Source organism: Macrotis lagotis, chromosome 3, assembly GCF_037893015.1.
Source record: "Macrotis lagotis isolate mMagLag1 chromosome 3, bilby.v1.9.chrom.fasta, whole genome shotgun sequence".
Taxonomy (NCBI): Eukaryota; Metazoa; Chordata; class Mammalia; order Peramelemorphia; family Peramelidae; genus Macrotis; species Macrotis lagotis.
This window is the reverse complement of record NC_133660.1, coordinates 176694409-176714331: the sequence shown is the minus strand read 5'-3', so window position 1 is coordinate 176714331 and position 19923 is coordinate 176694409. Positions and strand designations below refer to the sequence as shown.

The 19923-nt window shown below is 37.1% G+C and overlaps 1 protein-coding gene across 7 annotated transcripts in view; it reads left to right on the top strand.

Moving 5' to 3' along the window:
* The window catches only part of KLHL5 (kelch like family member 5), a 144384-nt gene that overhangs the window by 75303 nt on the left and 49158 nt on the right, over window positions 1-19923 (top strand). For all 7 annotated transcript variants that reach the window (XR_012477051.1, XM_074229630.1, XM_074229628.1 and 4 more), the window contains one exon: window positions 293-489. Coding sequence is in view for 6 of the 7 variants with exons in the window: in XM_074229630.1 (XP_074085731.1) it covers window positions 293-489 (197 nt within the window). In the remaining variant the exon portion in view is untranslated. The remainder of the gene's footprint in view (window positions 1-292; window positions 490-19923) is intronic.

Below are 19923 nucleotides of genomic sequence, written 5' to 3'. Positions count from 1 at the left end.
AATCACAAAATAATTATGTAATGAGAGAGTCATTTCAAAATTAAATATTTGTGGAAAATGGAACATATATGGATTCTTCTGATTTAGGAAAAGAATCCAAGGAACTAGAATTATTTTTCTATTTGTTCAATATTTTATTTACTTTTAGAATACCTTAAAATATGAGATCAGAAAGAAAATAAAGAACTCATATTAGAAATATTTCAGATAGCTTCAGGTGTTTCTTGTTTTTAAAGCTTAAAGTCCAATTAATATAGTTTAACAATTAACTGGATTTTTTTTTACTATTAAGGTCGCCTTGAATTAAAGGAAGATAATATTGAGTGCCTGTTATCTACAGCTTGCCTTCTTCAGCTCTCTCAGGTTGTGGAAGCATGTTGCAAGTTCTTAATGAAACAACTTCATCCATCCAACTGCCTTGGAATTCGTTCTTTTGCTGATGCCCAGGGTTGTACAGATTTGCACAAAGTGGCTCACAATTATACTATGGTATGTTTTTTAGAATATATGAAATTATGTGTCTAGGAATGATTTATTAGTCTAAAACAAATGAAATGTGTAATTATAGTTTAGACCAAAAAAAACAGTAATTTCTTTTTCTCTAAATTCCAGCATCTGGAGTAGCAATGCCTTTGAGTACCTCTAGGTGTTACCAGTAGACTCAAATCAGTAGGCAAGAAAGAAAAAAGTAAAGAAGAGAAAAGATTAGAAGAGAAAAATGGGAGAAAGAGAAATAAACAAAAGAGGGAAGAAAAATAAAAGCATCTGATAAGGAATGGTAGTTAATAAGAGTAAAGCCCTTTTATTATAAATTATCTCCCTTTATCTAATTGTCTTCAGTCTGGGTTGGTTTAGAATACTAAAGTCCTACAGAAAAAGGCAACCGGCATTCTTATCTGCCATTTATTTAGCCAGGAAGAAAAACCTGAGAGATATGAGGTTGGGCCGATGCCCTAGTTACAGGCCTGGTTTCAGGGTAACATCAGGAGACCTTGCTGTCAAGGCAAGTGGTTCCCCATTCAGCCCTTGGTTAGATATCCAGCCTTGAATACTGCCTTGTGCTTCTAAAAAGGGAACTGAACCCACACTACAAGCATGAGAAAGGAGCAGACAGACAGTAGAGTAAGCATGCTTTCCATAGGGGAGATGCACAAGTGCAGGGATGGGAAGGGAGGTGGGAGTGGGACACCCAGGTTGGGGAATGTGAAATGGGTTTTAGAGGATGAGGAGGACCAGGCATTGGTGGCAGGGACCTAGAGTGTTGGTCAAGGTTTTGTACTGGTGGTAAAAGTTTTGTGCCAGAGGTCAAGGTTTTGCACTGGTGGTCAAGGTTTTATACTGGTACTGGCATGCTAGGACAGTGAAGGTGGACATTTAAGGTAGATGGTATTCAAACTCCCTGATTGGACCATGACTGCTAGTCTTATTCTGGCAAGTTAACCAGGACTTGATGCTTCCTAATTTGGCAGAGTGGAGAGTCTACTGTAGTCTTTACACTAACATATCTTTCCGTTGCAGGCTTTCTCATCTTTTTTCTATTATTTCAAAATATAATGTATTCTAAAGGTAATAGTCTGACAATGTCATTTCCCTTCTCAAACTCCAGTGACACATGTTGTCTATAAAATACAAACTTCTGTTTGTTGTTTAAAGTCTTCCACAACCTGACTCTAGTCTACCTTTGCCATCACTCCCTTTGACATTTTGTTATAGCAATACAGGCCTTCATATTACACATCTTCATATTGTTCCTCATAAACAGCATTCTATTTCCTATCTCTATGCATGTGCTGGGAAATATTTAACAACTACATTTTCTTTGACACTTTAAGTCTAGACAGTCAGCAAAACAAATAAATCAAACTCTGATTTAAAACATTTACCAATTTCTGAAGTATAAATTTAACAATTGTGTGTCAATTATAAACTAGCTACAGGGGCACCCATGCCTGTATCTTTATCTTTGGATAAGCTGATTCTTCTATACCTAAATTGTACTCTTCTTCATTTCTGACTTTTACAGACCAATCACTACTCAACCACTCTACTCCTATGTAGCCCTGAGACCTTTCCTCATCCTTCCAGCTACTAATATCTCCTCACCAAAATTTCATTGTTTTTATTTTGTATTTACATATATGTTTCTTAATTATATCTCTATAGAAAATAAACTTCTTGAGGACAAGGACTGTTCCATTTTTGTCCTTATATTTCTTTTTTTTCTTTTAAATTTATTTTTTTATTCTCGTTTTGTACAAATTTTTTTTTACATTAATAAAATATTCTTGTTTGCAAGTAAACAAAATACCCCTCCTCCTCCCCCATGAACATAGATAGACTTGTTTGGGCGAAAAAAGTAAAGGGGAGAGGAAAAAAATTAAAATAAAAAAATAATAATTGTAATAATTGTAGGTATGGCCAGGTGGCGCAATGGACTAAGCACCAGCCTGGAGCCATGAGCACCCGAGTCCACATCCAGCCTCGTAAACCCAACAATCACCCAGCCATGTGACATGCAAGCCACCCGATCCCCACTGCCCTGCAAAAAACCCCCCAAAAAAAGAAAGAAAAAAAAGACCCAAAATAAAATAAAATAGTAATAATAGTAGGGGTGGCTGGGTGACAGACAGAGCATTGGCCCTTGAGCCAGGAGCACCTGGGTCCAAATGTGGCCCCAGACACCCAAAGATCACCCTGCTATGTGGCCCCAAGCAGGCCATCCAGCCCTACTTACCCTGCACCCTCCCCCAAATAATCATAACAAAAAATGTGCTTGAGTCTTTGTTCCAACACCAACAACTCTGTCATGGGTGGATCTCATTCTTTATGATAAGTCCATTGCCATTGCTGATCGCAACTCCCTCCTTTCTTATTTCTCCACTACCATGTACTCTATTTTCTCTCTCCTTTCACTCTGACTCTGCTATAGGGTAGTTGAGTGGCACAGCTGACAGATCCCTGGTCCTGGGGCCAAGAAGCCCTGAGCCCCCATACCACCCCTTAGGCCCAGAATCCACCTGGCCCTGTGGTCCTGGGCAGGCCTTCCATTCCCAGCCACTTGCAAGAAGTAAGAAAGAAAATGTGTTATATCTGGCCACTCTCCCCCCATGGTCCATCCTCTCCTCCTTTATTCACATCTCCACCCCTTCCCCCCTGCTCCCCCCTCCTTCTTACTCCAGATGTCTATACCCCATTGAGTATATTTGCTGTTTCCTCTCCTAGCCATCTCTGATGAGAGCAGTTTCCCTCATTACTCCTTGCCTCCCCTCTTCCATATCATTGCAATAGCTCATTGTAATAAAAAAAAATCTTATGTGAAATATCTTGGACTATTCCCCCTCTCCTTTTTCTTTCTCCCATTCCATTTCCCTTTTTTTCTATTGACTCCATTTTTACACCATATTTTATCTTCGAATTCAGCTTTCTCCTGTGCTTCAACTATAAAAGCTCTCTCTACCTGCTTTATTAACTGAGAAGGTTCATATGAGTATTATCAGTGTCATTTTTCTATGCAGGAATACATTCAGTTCATCCTCATTAAGTCCCTCATATTTCCCCCCCTCTCCTCCAATCTCCATGCTTCACCTGAGTCCTGTATCTGTAGATCAAACCTTCTGTTCAGCTCTGGCCATTCCAAAAGGAACCTTTGAAATTCCCCTGGTTCATTGAAAGTCCATCTTTTTCCCTGGAAGAGGACATTCAGCCTTGCTGGGTAGTTCATTCTTGGCTGCATTCTAAGCTCTCTTGCCTTCCGGTATATAGTATTCCAAGCCCTACAAGCTTCCAATGTAGCTGCTGCTAAGTCCTGTGTGATCCTGACTGCAGCTCCACGATATTTGAATTGTGTCCTTCTGGCTGCTTGTAATATTTTCTCTTTGACTTGGGAGTTCTAGAACTTGGCTATAATATTCCTAGGGGTTGGTTTTTTGGGATCTCTTTCTCTGGGGGATCGGTAGATTCTCTCCATTTCTATTTTGCCCTCTGCTTCTAGAATATCAGGGCAATTTTCTTGTAGTAATTCTTTGAAACTGATGTCAAGGCTCTTTTCCTGATCATTACTTTCAGGTATTCCAATAATTTTTAAATTATCTTTTCTAAGTCTGTTTTCCATATCAGTTGTTTTTTCAATGAGATATTTCACATTTTCTTCTAATTTTTCATTTTTTTGATTTTGAAGCATTGATTCCTGATTTCTGTTAAATTCATCAATCTCCCTGAATTCTATTCTTTGTCTGAAGGATTTGTTCTCCTCAGAGAGTTTTCTTATCTCTTTTTCCATCTGGCCAATTTTGCTTTTTAAAGCATTCTTCTCCTCAATAACTTTTTGAACTGTTCTATCCATTTGACCTAAGCTGGTTTTTAACATGCTATTTTCTTCAGCATTTTTTTGGATTTCCTTGACTAAGCTGCTGACTTCATTTTCATGTTTTTCCTGCATCTCTCTCCTTTCTTTTCCCAGTTTTTCTTCCAACTCCCTCATTTGATTTTCAAAGTCTTTTTTGAGCTCTATCATAGCCTGAGCCCAATTTCTGTTTTTCTTGGAGTCTTTAGATGCAGGAGCTTGTGCTTCCTCATCTTCAGACTGAGTATTTTGGTCCTTCTTGGGCTCATTTGCAAAATATTTCTCAATAGTCTTCTTTTTGTTTCTCTGCTTGCTCATTTTCCCAGCCTGGGCCTGGTTTTGGGGTGTTTCTTGAGCTTTTGGGACACTCCCACAAGGGTCTCAGTGTGTGAGGTTCTGTCCTCCCTCCTGGTCTGTGAATGACCATAAGCACCCCCCTCTGCCACGGGGCTGATGTGGGGCTGGGGGGGGGGGCTGCTGTTCTATGGGGGGGGGCCTAGACTGTGATCAGGATCTGAATGTGGTCAGAGCCCCAGAGTCCTGTTTCAGGGGCAGAGGATAGAGCTAGGCAGTCTCTCTTCACTCCCCTCCCTCAGCTCAAGGGTTCATGCCCTGGTGGCTCCTGCTTACTGGCTCCGCCTGCTTCTGTTTGCTGGATCAGAGCTGGGGAAAGAGGATGCTGCTTTCTGTATGCCCTGAGGGCTGGGCTCCACTGCTTGCTCTGGCAGAGGTCCCCTGCTGTTCCCCCCTTTGTGCTGGTGCTCCTCAGGGTGCAGCTCAGGAGACTCCCCTACTGCTGTGAGCTGAGACCCCCAGCACCCTGGGGCTGCCTCCTGGAGGCTGAGGTTCTTTGGCTCTAGTGGGCCACCCCTCTGGCAGGCCGCCTCTCCGACCCCGGGGAGCAGAGCTTTTCTGCTCTTTTCCAGGTTACCTTGAGTAGGAGAACTGCCTCACTGGGTCCCTTTATGGGTTCTGTCTCTCGAAAGTTTAGTTAGAGTCCTTAGCTGATGAATTTTATCAGAGAGCTCCTAAGATTGGATCCCTTCTTGTGGCCATCTTGGCTCCACCCCCACCCCCCCATCCTTATATTTCTAGTGTTTAACTTGGCCTGGCATGTAATAATTATTTAATATTAAGGAAACAGAACAACATTGCAGGACCATCAGTAAAGTCATAATATTTTTGTCTCTTGATCACTTTTGTACTGTGTCTTATGTACCTGTAGCATACCTGTGATTTTTAGAATGTTTCCATGACTGTGAAAGTAGAAGAAAAATGAATTATATATTGTCTATTTCAGATTGAGAGTCATACCCCAAATAGAATGGAAAATGAGGGTATGTAGGAAAAATAAGAACATAACTCTTAAGGCAATCACTATAGGGGTGAGATGAAACCCTTTTCTGTTTACAATTTTTATTAACACTTTATTTTTTCCAATTATATTTAAAAACAATTTTGGCAAGTATGTATTAAATGTCTGAGGCTGGTTTGAACTCAGATCTTCTTGACTCCTAAACCCATGTCTTATCTACTATGACACCTAGCCCCCTTTAGCATTTATTTTTTAAAATTTTGAGTTCCAAATTCTCTCTATTTTCCTTCACCCCTTCATGAGAAGGCAAGCAATTTAATATAAACTCTATATTTGCAGTCATGTAAAACATGTTTCCATATTAGCCATGTGATAAAAGAAAACAGAAACAAAACAAAAAAAAAATCCAAGAAAAAGAAAGTTAAAAAGTAAGCCTTGCCCAGCATTCAAACTCCCAATCAGTTCTTTCTTTGGAGGTAGATAGTATTTTCCATCATAAATCCTTTGAAATCATCTTGAATCATTATGTTGCTGAGAATAGCTAAGTCGTGTGCAATTGATCATCATTCAATCCTACTAGACACATGCGCAGTGTTGTAAAATGTGTACAATGTTTTTCTGGTTCTACTCATTTCAGTTTGCATCCATTCATGCATATTTGCATATTAAGTCTTTCCAGGTTTTTCTGAAATCCTCCTACTCATTATATCTTATATATTTTACACAATAGTAATCCATCATAATTATATACTACAACTTGTTTAGCCACTCCTTGAGCATCCTCTTAATTTCCAATTTTTTGCCACCACAAAAGAGTTATGTAATATTTTTATATATGCAAGTTATTTTTCTTTTATTATTTTAGGATATAGACCTGGAGCAGTGTTGTTGGGTCAAAGGGTATAAAAAGTTAATCCTTTGAGGATTGTTCCAAATAACTCTCCAGAACTCCACCAATAGCATATGTGTCCCAGTTTTTTCCACAGCCCCTTCATTGTTTGTCATTTCCCTCTCTGCCATTTTAGTCAGTGTGAGAGTGGTACCTCAGAGTTGTTTTAATTTGCATTTCTCTAATCATTAATGATCTAAATCACTAGTGGTCACTAAATCACCAGCATTTTTTCATGTGACTATATAGCTTTGATTTCTCCCCCTGAAAACTACCTGTTGATATTCTTTGGCCATTTGTCAATTGGGGAAAAGCTCCTATTTTTATAGATTCTACTTAGTTCTCTCTCTCTCTCTCTCCATATATATATATATATATATATATATATATATATATATATATATATACATATATATATATATATCAGGGAAATGGGGCTTTATCAAAGAAATTGATTATTTTTTTCTAGTTTTGTTTTCCTTCTAATCTGGGCTTCATTGGATTTGTTTATGTTAATACTTTAAAATTTAATGCAATCAAAATTATCCATTTTACATTCCATAATGTTCTCTTTCTCTTGTTTTATCATAAATTCTATCCTTATCCATAGTTCTGACAGATGGGATATTATATGTTCCTTTAATTTCCTTATGCTCTTTCCCTTTGTCTAACTCGTGTACCTGTTTTGACCTTATCTTGGTACACAGTGTGAGATATTGATTTGTTTATAGTTGTTCAGTTGTGAACTCATTTGAGATGGGGGGGATATATTGAATATTGGAGATACTGGAGTGATTCATTTTATGGATGAGGAACTAAGGGAAATAGGAATAAGTTACTGCCTAAGGTTACTCAGCTAATAAGGGTCTGAAGCCATATTTGAACTTGGGTCTTTCTGACTAGGCATGGCACTCTATCTACTGTACCATCTAATTGCCCTCTGTGTGTGTATATTTGTGTGTTGTTCAGTTGTTTTTCCATTGTGCCCAAAACCCCAGGGCAAAGATATTAGAGTACTTTCCCATTTTCCCACATCTCATTTCACAGATGAGGCAAAAGAGTTATGACTTGTCTAGGGTCACACAGCTTGTAAGTGTGGTGCCACCTAGCTAGATTTGAATTCAAGAAGACTCCAGGCCCAGCACTGTCCACTTACACCACCACATAGTTTCTATCAACTTCTTTCAGTTTTCCCTGTAGTTTTGAGTCAAATACTGACTTCTTGTCCTAAATACTTGGATCTTTGTGTTTATCAAACACTAGATTACTATGGTCATTTATTTATATTGTGTCTTATGTACCTAACATATTCCACAGGTCCACCTCTCTGTTTCTTAGTACCAGATTGTTTTGGTGACAACCACCTTGTAATACAATTTGAGATGTGGTACTGCCAGGACATCTTTTCATTTTCTTTTATTTATTCCCTTGATATTCTTGATCTTTTATTCTTCTTAATCTTTTATTCTTTCAGGTGAATTTTGGCATTATTTTTTCTAGTTCTATAAAATAAATTTTTTAGTATCTTGATTGATGTCACACTGAGTAACTAAACTAATTTAGGTAGAATTGTCATTTTATTATATTGGCTCATTCTCTCCATGAACAATTAATATTTCTTCAGTTTTTTAGATCTTATTTTATGCATATGAAAAGTGTTTTGTAATTATGTCCATATAGTTCCTGGCTTGTCTTGACAAGTAGACTTCCAAATATTTTATACTTTCTAGAGCGATTTTAAAAGGAATTTCTCTTTCCATCTCTTGCCTGCTAAACTTGGTTGGTAATATATAGAAATGCTGATGATTTATGTGTATTAATTTTATAATCTGCAACTATTTTATTTGATTCCCTAGGATTCTCTTTATATACTATCATATCATCTATAAAGAATAAAAGCTTTGTTTCTTCACTTTTTACTTTTTTAGCTCTGTTTTTTTCATTATAAATTTTTAATTATTTTAAACGTAAATATAAAACAAGAAAAGGAAAAAAACAACATTGCCATGTACACAGAAGAACATAAGAGAATTTAATATATAGAATGATAAATACCATTTCAAGAAAACCTATATAATAGCTATTGTTTTCAAAGCTACTCAGCTTTTCTTTACTGCTTTGTAGGTTTTCTTTTATTCTCTGTGATGCACTTTTTTACTTTATTTTTTCTTTCTCCTCCCTCCTTACCTAACCTAAAGAAGGCTACAATTAAATGTGGATAAACATACACATACAGAGTTATCTATTATAAACATATACTCACACACACACACACACACACACACACACACACACACACACGGTTCTTCTATGCATATTTCTGCTTGTAATCTCTTTCTTCCTTCATAAATCCAAGTCCTTACATGTGTTTCTAAATCAATCAACTTTCTCCAATACAATTACATCATATCTGAAAAATTGTCTGTGAAAGAGTTTTCCCCAGTTTTCTACATTCCCTGTATTACTGGATATATTGCTTTTTATTTATACAAGGAAATTAATTCAAAGTAATTGAAATTATCCATTTTACTCAACAATGCTCTCATCTTATAATATAGTTTAAGGTCAAATACTGCTGGAATCTGCTTTGTTCACATCTTTTTTCCCTTGTTTCTTTGACATTCCTGACATTTTGTCCTTCCAAATGAACTTTATTATTTTTTTCTAACTCAGTAAGATAATATTTTAGTAATTTGATTGGGTTGACATTGATAAATAGATGAGTTATATAAAATTTTCATTTTTAAACATTGGTTTTACACCCCCTCCCCATGAACAATAAATATTATTCTAGTTATTTAGAACTGAGTTTATTTTTATAAAAAGTGTTTTATGTTTATGTTCATATAGTTCCTATGTCCATCTTGGCAAGTATTTTATAGGTATTTTACACTGTCTAATGATTTTAAATGGTCTAAAACATATTAGATTATTTTGCTGACACATAGTGATTTCTCTATTTTTCACTTTTGAATTAATGTATTTTAGATTTAACTTTTGTCTGAGATCATGCTTGCTACCCCTGCTTCTTACATAGTAAATTCTATTCCTGCCCTTTATTTTATCTTTGTATCTTACATTTTTATAGTGTTTCCTGAAAGCAACATATGAATTCAAATTTTTAATTTGCTATTCATTTCCATTTATGAGTAAATTCATCCTATTTACATCCTGTTATAATTACTCATATATTTTCTTCCTTCCTATTTTCCCTCACTACCCTCACACTATTTACCCTATCACTCTCTAATTCTCAGCAGAATATCCTCTCACAAAGTAGAATTTCTAAGAACCTTTCCCCTTTTCTCCCCCCACCCACTGTGTCACCTAATCCTCTATTTCTTTCTGAATTTAAAAGATTTTTATATCCTTCTTGATATACATATATATATTATATATAAAACCTTCTTTTTTTCCTTTTATTTTATTTATTTTATTCTTATTTTGTACAAATGTTTTTTTTACATTAATAAAATATTCTTGTTTAAGAATAAACAAAATACCCCTCCCCCATGAATATAGACTTGCTTGGGCGATAAAGTAAAGGGGAGGGAAAAAAATTAAAATTAAAAAAATAATAGTAATAATTGTAGGTATGGCCAGGTGGCGCAATGGATGAAGCACCAGCCCTGGAGCCACGAGCACCCGAGCCCACATCCAGCCCCATAGACCCAAAAATCACCCAGCCGTGTGATATTCAAGTCATCCAATCCCCACTACCCTGCAAAAACCAAAAAGAAGGGGAAAAAAAAGACCCAAAATAAAATAAAATAGTAATCATAGTAAGGATGGCTGGGTGGCGGACAGAGCATTGGTCCTTGAGCCAGGAGCACCCGGGTCCAAATCCAGCCTCAGACACCCAATGATCACCCTGCTATGTGGCCCCAGGCAGGCCACCCAGCCCCATTTGCCCTGCACCCTCCCCCAAATAATAGTAAAAAATGTGCTTCAGTCTTTCTTCCAACACCAACAACTCTGTCATGGCTGGATCACATTCTTTATGGTAAGTCCATCGCAAAAGTTGCTTCCATATTTTTCCCAACGTTGCCATTGCTGATCACAACTCCCTCCTTTCTTATTTCTCCACTACCATGTGCTATATTTTCCTCTCTCCTTTCACTCTGACTCTGCTGTAGGGTAGCTGAGTGGCACAGCAGACAGATCCCTGGTCCTGGGGCCAAGAAGCCCTGAGCCCCCATACCACCCCTTAGGCCCAGAATCCACCTGGCCCTGTGGTCCTGGGCAGACCTTCCAATCCCAGCCCCTTGCAAGAAGTAAAAAAAGAAAATGTGTTATATCTGACCACTGCCCCTCCATGGTCCATCCTGTCCTCCTTTATTCACATCCCCACCCCTTCCCCCCTGCTCCCCCCCTCCTTCTTATTCCAGATGTCTATACCCCATTGAGTATATATGCTGTTTCCTCTCCTAGTCACCTCTGATGAGAGCAAAGGTTCCCTCATTCCCCCTTACCTCCCCCCTTCCATGTCATTGCAATAGCTCATTGTAATAAAAAAAACTTATTATATGAAATATCTTGGCCTATTCCCCCTCTCCTTTTTCTTTCTCCCATTACATTTCCCTTTTTTTTCTATTGACTCAATTTTTATACCATATTTTATCTTCGAATTCCGCTTTCTCCTGTGCTTCAACTATAAAAGCTCCCTCTACCTGCTCTATTAACTGAGAAGGTTCATAAGAGTTTTATCAGTGTCATTTTTCTATGCAGGAATACATGCAGTTCATCCTCATTAAGTCCCTCATATTTTCCCCCCTCCTCCAATCTCTATGCTTCACCGGAGTCCTGTATCTGAAGATCAAACCATCTGTTCAGCTCTGGCCATTCCAAAAGGAACATTTGAAATTCCCCTGGTTCATTGAAAGTCCATCTTTTTCCCTGGAAGAGGACATTCAGCCTTGCTGGGTAGTTCATTCTTGGCTGCATTCTAAGCTCTTTTGCCTTCCAGTATATTATATTCCAAGCTCTATGGGCTTCCAAAGTAGTTGCTGCTAAGTCCTGTGTGATCCTGACTACAGCTCCACAATATCTGAATTGTGTCCTTCTGGCTGTTTGTAATATTTTCTCTTTGACTTGGGAGTTCTGTAACTTGGCTATAATATTCCTAGGGGTTGGTTTTTTGGGATCTCTTTCTCTGGGGGATCGGTGGATTCTCTCCATTTCTATTTTTCCCTTTGCTTCTAGAATATCAGGGCAATTTTCCTGTAGTAATTCTTTAAAAATGATGTCAAGGCTCTTTTCCTGATCATGACTTTCAGGTATTCCAGTAATTTTTAAATAATCTTTCCTAAGTGTGTTTTCCATATCAGTCGTTTTTTCAATGAGATATTTCACATTTTCTTCTTATTTTTCATTTTTTTGGTTTTGAAGTATTGATTCCTGATTTCTGTTAAATTCATCAATCTCCCTGAATTCTATTCTTTGTCTGAAGGATTTGTTCTCCTCAGAGAGTTTTCTTATCTCTTTTTCCATCTGGCCAATTTTGCTTTTTAAGGCATCCTTCTCCTCAATAACTTTTTGAACTGTTTTATCCATTTGACCTAAGCTGGTTTTTAATATGCTATTTTCTTCAGCATTTTTTTGGATTTCCTTGACTAAGCTGCTGACTTCATTTTCATGTTTTTCCTGCATCTCTCTCATTTCTTTTCCCAGTTTTTCTTCCAACTCCCTCATTTGATTTTCAAAGCCTTTTTTGAGCTCTGTCATAGCCTGAGCCCAATTTCTGTTTTTCTTGGAGTCTTTAGATGCAGGAGCTTGTGCTTCCTCATCTTCAGACTGAGTATTTTGATCCTTCTTGGGCTCATTTGCAAAATATTTCTCAATGGTCTTCCTCTTGTTTCTTTGCTTGCTCATTTTCCTAGCCTGGGCCTGGTTTTGGGGTGCTTCCTGAGCTTTTGGGACACTCCCACAACGGTCTCAGTGTGTGAGGCTCTGTCCTCTTCTCCTGGTCTGAATGACTATAAGCGCCCCCCCTCTGCCACGGGGCTGAGGTGGGGGGGGCCTGCTGTTCTATGGGGGGCCTAGAATGTGATCAGGATCTGAATGTGGTCAGAGCCCCAGAGTCCTGTTCCAGAGGCAGAGGACAGAGCTTGGCAGTCTCTCTTCACTCCCCTCCCTCAGCTCAATGGCCTCATGCCCTGGGGGCTCCTGCTTACTAGCTCCGCCTGCTTCTGTTTCTGGGTCTGGGCTGCTGAAAGACCAAGCTGCTGGCTGTGTGCCCTGAGGGCTGGGCTCCACATGCTCACTCTGGCTGAGGTTCCCCTGCTGTTCCTGCCAGGTGCTCCCTGGAGTGTAGCTCAGGAGACTCCTCTGCTGCTGTAAGCTGCGGCTCCCAGTGCCCTGGGGCTACCTCCAGGAGGCTGAAGTTCTTTCGCTGTGGTGGACCACCCCTATGGCGGGCCGCCCCTCCGACCCCAGGGAGCAGAGCCTTTCTGCTCTTTTCCAGGTTACCTTGAGTGGGAGAACTGCCTCACTGGGTCCCTTTGTGGGTTCTGTCTCTCGAAAGTTTAGTTAGAGTCCTTAATTTCAAGTTTTATCACAGAGCGCCTAAGACTAGATCCCTTTGCCATCTTGGCTCTGCCCCCTGGGAGTCCCTTTTATAAAACCTTCTTTAACCCTTTCCAGATTAAAGTTCCAGCATTATTCACCCTCCCCTACTAGTTTTTTTTTTCTGTATCACCTCTTCCTTTTATGCTTTATCTATATAAGATAATATATTTACTCCTTTCTATCTCTCCCTTTTATAGTTTTGGGGTTTTTTTGTTTGTTTTTTTTAAGAATCACTCCCATTATACACAGCTCAGCCCAAACCTTTCTTTCAAACTGTGTGGGATAAAAATCCACTTTAAAAAAATATAGAGATTCCTCTGAGAAAAAAAAAAGTTTATTTTGGCTTTTCTCAAGAAAAGGGCACACTCCAAGTCTCACAAAGGTAGTGAAGATCAAGGAGCTGCTCTGAATTGACAGTCAAGGAAGATTATATGGCCCTAAGCAATCCTCTCCTCCCTATGGTCCCTCTCTGTCAACTCATTGGTTAGTCTTCAGAGTTACATTCTACTTGTGAAAATCTACCTCAGCAACAAAGAAAAGAATGAAAGGTTTTACTCAATTATTACCTCACCATCCAGATGGTGAGAATAACCTTCAGGATTATAACTATCTTATTGGAGTAATGTAACATGTCTTGGAATACAAGGTCTAGGAACAGTCTTAGTTATCATCAAACAAGAGGAGTCTTATGAGCTTTGGAATGCAAGCTTTTTCTCATGGAAAAAAGTCTACTATCCTTCTAGTAGTCTTATCAAAAGTAAAAGTAGTCTTATCAAAAGTTAGGAGAGTGAATCACCAGTTTTGAATACAAGGGGCTTTCTCCTAGAAATAGTTTAAGAATAATAGTTTGTTCTTTCTTTAATATTTCTTAACCCTGAGAGGACTTTACTAGGATTATTAACTCTGAAATGGTTTATTAGGAATATTCTACTCAAAACTATTCAAATAATGACAGCCATAAGAGTACAGATAATATTTTGAAATATAAGAAGTAAACAATTTGACTTTGTTGAGTCTTTTATAATTAAGTCTTTAATCTTGACCTTATATTTCCCCTGGATCTTATATATTATTTATCAAATTTTTACTTTAACTTTAGTTGGTTTTGTTAAATTTCCATTGTTTTGCATTCAGGATTATATTTAACTTCTCTGGTTAAGTTAGCCTTGGTAATTTGCTCTATGAAATATAGTATTCCAAAACATACAGTGTAAGGGACTGTTATGTGTGGGAGTACTGTAAATCTTCATCATCTGGTGTCCTTGAGCACCAGAACATGGTTTTACTAAATGCTATGGGAGTGGGAGTGGATCAGGGACTGGGGAAGATATTTAAGCACTTGTATTCTGATGAATAAATGGAAATCTTGGAGAACTTGTCTTAGTTGTCTCCCGCCCCTTCAATGTTCACTTGTGTTAGGATAGGCTAGCTGGCAGAAAACTAACACTTCCTGTTCAGCTAGTCTAACTGCACCTTAACAATACAGTCCTTTGATTTAGTAACTATTAGGTCTTTTGTAGTCCTAATTTAGCTCTCTTATTTGCTATTCTCATTATTTAATTTTTTCTCCTCTAATCATTATTACTATCATTTCTACTACCATATTGAATAATAATAGTAGTGGTAATAGTCATCATAGCTTCATTTCTGATCTTATTGGAGGAATATCTCCTAGCTTATCCCCATTACAGATAATGCTTGCTGATGGTTTCAGCTAAATATTTATCATTTTAAGGAATGCTCCATTTATTCCTATGCTTTCCAATGTTTTAAATAGAAATAAATGTTGTATTTTGTCAAAAGTTTTTTTTCTGTATTTGTTGAGAGAATCATACGATTTTTTTGGTTTTGTTGTTGATATAGTCAATTATGCTTATAGTTTTCCTAATATTGGACCAACCCTACATCCCAGATGTTCCACTTTATCATAGTTTATGAGCTTTGCTAGTATTTTATTTTAAAAATTCACATCAATATTTATTAGGAAAATTGTTCTATAGTTTTCTTTCTCTGTTTTTATTCTTTTTGGGTTAGGTGTCAACACCATATTTGTCATTAAAAGAATTTGGTGTGGGACTCTTTTTTACACTGTTTTCCCAAATAGTTTATTATAATATTGTAATTAATTGTTCTTTTCATGTTCAGTAGATTCACTTGTGAATTTTTCAGATTCTGGGAATTATTTCATTGATGGCTTGTTCAATTTCTTTTTTCTAAGATACTTAAGTATTGTATTTATTCTTCTGTTAATTTGGGCAATTTATATTTTTGTAAATATTTATACATTTCCATTAGATTACCTGATTTTTTTGGCATATAATTGGACAATATATCTTCTAATAATTTCTTCTTCATTGGTGATAAATTCACTTTTTATTTCTGTTACTAGTAATTTGGTTTTCTTCATTCTTTTTAAAAATCAAATCAACAAGTGGTTTATTTTCTTACTTTTTTTGTAAAACCAGTTTTTTGCTTTATTTCTTCAGTTTTTTTAACTGTTAATTTTATCTCTCCTGTAATTTTCAGGATTTCCTGTTTGGTGTTCAATTGGGAATTTTAATTTGTTCTTTTTCTAGCTTTTTTAGTTATATAATTGATTCTACTCTAGCCCCTTATTTTTACTCTGTGTGTGTTTCAAGTGTATTTCTTGTAAACAGCATATTTTCAGATTCTGACTTCTAATCCACTCTGCTAATCCTTTTCCATTTTATGGGTGAATTCAACCCATTCATTTTTGCAGTTATGATTACTAACTGTATTATCCTCCACCTTATTTTTTCATCTTTTTATCCTTCTCTCTCTTTTTACTTTATCTTCCCTCAAAAGTCTGTTTTACTTCTGATCACTTTCTCCCCCAGTCCATGGTCCCTTCTCTGTCTTTCTTTGTCCTCTCCCACCCCACTTCCATATAAAGCTAGATTTCTATACTCAACTTAGTGTATTTTCTATTCCCTTTTTTAAAGACAATTCCAAGGATAATAAGGTTCAAGAATTGTCTGCCATTCCTCTTTACCAACTTCCCCTTCACTGTAAAAACTTTGCCTTTTGCATCTATTTTATATATGGTAATTTACCCTATTCTGCCTTTCTCTTCTTCCCATTTCCCAGTGTATCCCTTTTTCTCCCCACTTAATTTTATGTTTTTGAAATCATCCTATCATAGTAAATTCATATCCATTGCCCTCTTTCTATGTATACTTCTAATTTTCCTAATAATGACAGTTCTTAGGAGTTACAAGTACCATCTTCCCATGTGGAAATATATTGAATCCCTTATGATTTCTCTTTTATGTTTAACTTTTTATACTACTCTTGAATCTTGTATTTTGATAATCAAATTTACTATTCACCTTTGATCTTTTCAACAAGAATACTTGAAATTTCTCTATTTCATTGAATTTCCATTTTTTTCTCTGAAGTATTATACTCAGTTTTGTTGAATAGCTGATTCTTACTTATAATTCCAGCTTCTTTGCCATCTAGAATATCACATTCCAAGTCTTTAATGTAGAATCTTGGGTGATTCTGACTATGGCTCCAGGATATTTTGAATTAATTTCTTTCTTTCTGTTTGTAATAATTTCTCATTGACCTGAGAGCCCTGAAATTTGACTGTAGCATTTTGGGGAGTTTTCATTTCAGCATTTCTTTCAGGATGTGATTAGTGGGTTCTTTCTATATCTATTTTTCCCACAAGTTGTAGGACAACAGAGCAGGGCTTTTTTTGATAACTTCACGAAATAGTCTTTTTTGCTTATGGCTCTCAGGTAGTACAGTAATTCTTATACAATTTCTCCTGGATCTGTTTTCCAGGTCAGTTATTTTTCTAATGAGATATTTCATGTTTTCTTCTTTTTTTTCATTCTTTTGAATTTTTTTTTTATTATTTCTTGACATCTCATGGAGTCAAGAACTTTATCTTCTCAGTTCCAGTTTTTAGGGAATTATTTCTTCAGTGAACTTTTGTGCCTCATTCCCATTTGGCCAATTCTCTTTTTAAGGTACAATTTTCTAAGATATTTTTTATGCTTCATTTACCAAGTTGTTGACTCTCTTTTAATGACTTTCTTGCAACACTCCCTTTTATTTTCTCATTTCTTCTCTCTCTCTCTCTCTCTCTCTCTCTCTCTCTCTCTCTCTCTTTGGTTTTTGCAAGGCAATGGGGTTAAGTGACTTGCCCAAGGTCACATAGCAATGTAATCATTAAATGTCTGAAATCAGATTTGAACCCAGGTCCTCCTGACTCCAGAGCCAGTGCTCTATCCACTATACCACCTAGATGCCTCTCTTATTGTTTATTTTTTTGAGCTGCTCCAGAAATTCTTTTGAGGTCTCTGACCAATTGACATCTTTTTTGACAATTGTACTTGTTTTGACTTCTTTGTCTTCTACTAGGTTTATGTCCTAATCTTACTTGTCATCATACTAACTTTCCATAGTCAACTTCTTCTTTTGCTACTTGCTCATTTTTTCCAACCTATTTCTTAACTTAAAACTTTATATTAAAATTAGGCTATGCCCCTGAAGTAGAAGGGACATTGTCCCAAGCTTTAAGCCTTTCTTGGTGCTATTTTCAGTACTAACTAGGGGAGGTGGGAATCTGTAGGTTTTTAACTTTTCCCAGATGGTATACTCAAAGGAGAGGTGTGGTCACTGTTCTCCTGGCCTGTATCGTTGTCTGTGAGTGAGCAGAAGCCCTCTTCTCTGCCCTGGAACTATAACATGGAATAGGTCCTCTGGACCCCCTGCCTCAAAATTAATTGAACTAGTGCTTCTCTTAGATCTGGGACTGCAACCCAGATCTGTGTATGGGCAATGCAGCAGATTGCCCACCCAGTCCCAGCAGAGTATCTCCTGTAATCTTCTAACTAGTTGTCTAACTCCCTTATTGAATGTGGGTTGAGAGCTCCCAAAGCTGTTACTAGTGATGATGAACTACTTCTTGAGCCTGCTACTGACACTCCTGCATTCCCAGTCTGCATTGGGCTCCAAGCCCCCCCACCACCCTACCGAGACAGACCTTTTCTCCCAACCTCCTAAGGCATCCTAGACAAGAAAAGTGTTTCACCACAAACTTCTATGAGTTCTGTACCCCACCCCCATTCAATTTGAAAGCATCAAGTTTAAGTTGTTTGGAGGAGAATTAGGGGAAGATCAGGTGTGTCCTTGCCTTTACTTTTATCATCTTCATAAATGTTTCTTTAAAAGGTATATACCATGTAAAATAAATGCAGCCCTCCACTGGAAAAAAAGATAAAAGCAGTTTCAGTGGTTTTTCACTAGTGAGTTCTTCATAATTCTAAACTATTTCTCCCATGTTTAATAACTATTTCTTCATTCCTGAGCTGAATTGACCATGAAATAAAGAACAGTCATGAGTCTCAGAGTCTCAGTTTAGAAACTATTAGCTCAGCATGTTTTACAAAAATTGTTTTGGCTGATTTTTTTTACAGGTACCATCCCTCTTCCCAACTTTTTTTTACTTTTTAAGATTTTAATTTTGCATCTCTGTAGATTGTAAATTGTTGACTTTTCTCTTTATAATCAGTTTGATTGAATAACAAACAAAACATCTAGTTCTTAGAAAGGAATTCTGTTCACAGGATCATCTTTGTGTGCATTTAGGTCACTGATTTGACAGGAATGAAATTTAAATTAGATTTTTTTTTGCAAGGCAAACAGGCTTAAGTGGCTTACCCAAGGCCACACAGCTAGGTAATTATTAAGTGTCTGAGACTGGATTTGAACCCAAGTACTCCTGACTCCAGGGCCGGTGCTTTATCCACTACGCCATCTAGCCGCCCCTAGTTAGATTTTTAAAAGCTATTTTCATAATTAATTGTTGTAGATGGTTTTTTCCCAAGACCATCTTTGGGTGTTACTTAGTTCCAGTAGAGTCATGAAATTGAATTCTAGTAATAATGAGTTAATTCAGAGGCAGGTCCTTTGGTTTTAGATGTTACAATGGAAACTACATAAAAGGTTTAGTGAAATCAAATCTTCAAATTAAAGTACTTCCTCAAGTATTTTCATTTGTTTAAAAACTTTTTAAATTTAATTAAAGTATATTTATACTTTCAAGCATTTTTTACTTTCCAGATACTTGTTATTTAAAGGAGAACTTAGACAAAAATGAATAAAGTCAAAGTGGCATTTTCTGTCAGTTCAGGTATGAAAATATTCAAGATGTGTATGGATCATGCAGTGATAGACATTGAGATGATAGTGCATCCTTTTGTCATGTGAATTGGGAATCTGGAGATCTCTGAATCCCTTTTCTTCCTTTGCTACTAAACTGGCTTTCAGAAAAGCCATTTAACCTTTCCTCAAATGAAAATTTATACTCTATTCTTAAGTTTGTTCTGGCTCTAAAATTTTAATGACAGATTGCTTCCACCAGATTCTTACTCCAGAATTGCATTATAGCACAGGAATGTATCTAAATTCTGAAAGACTATGCTACTTACTAAGCTGGAAAAGCTTCAAGGACTTGGTTAGGGATGTGCTGTATCACCTGTGTGAGAAGCAGCTAGGTCAAAAAGGCTCCATATCCAAAGTGGCCTCTGGGCAATGGATTTTTCAGCCATCACTTCTCAAAGGTAGGGTTGCTAATTGCATGGGTGGAGAAGGCAGTCATTCCAAGGAACTCTTTTGTTGTTGTTGTTGTTGTTGTTGTGGTTTAGACATTTTAGTTGTATCCAACTATGTAATTCTAATTGGAATTTCCTGGTAAGAGATATTAAAGTGGTTTGCCATTTCCTTCTCCAGCTCATTTTACAGATGAGGAAACTGAGGCAAACAGAAAGACGT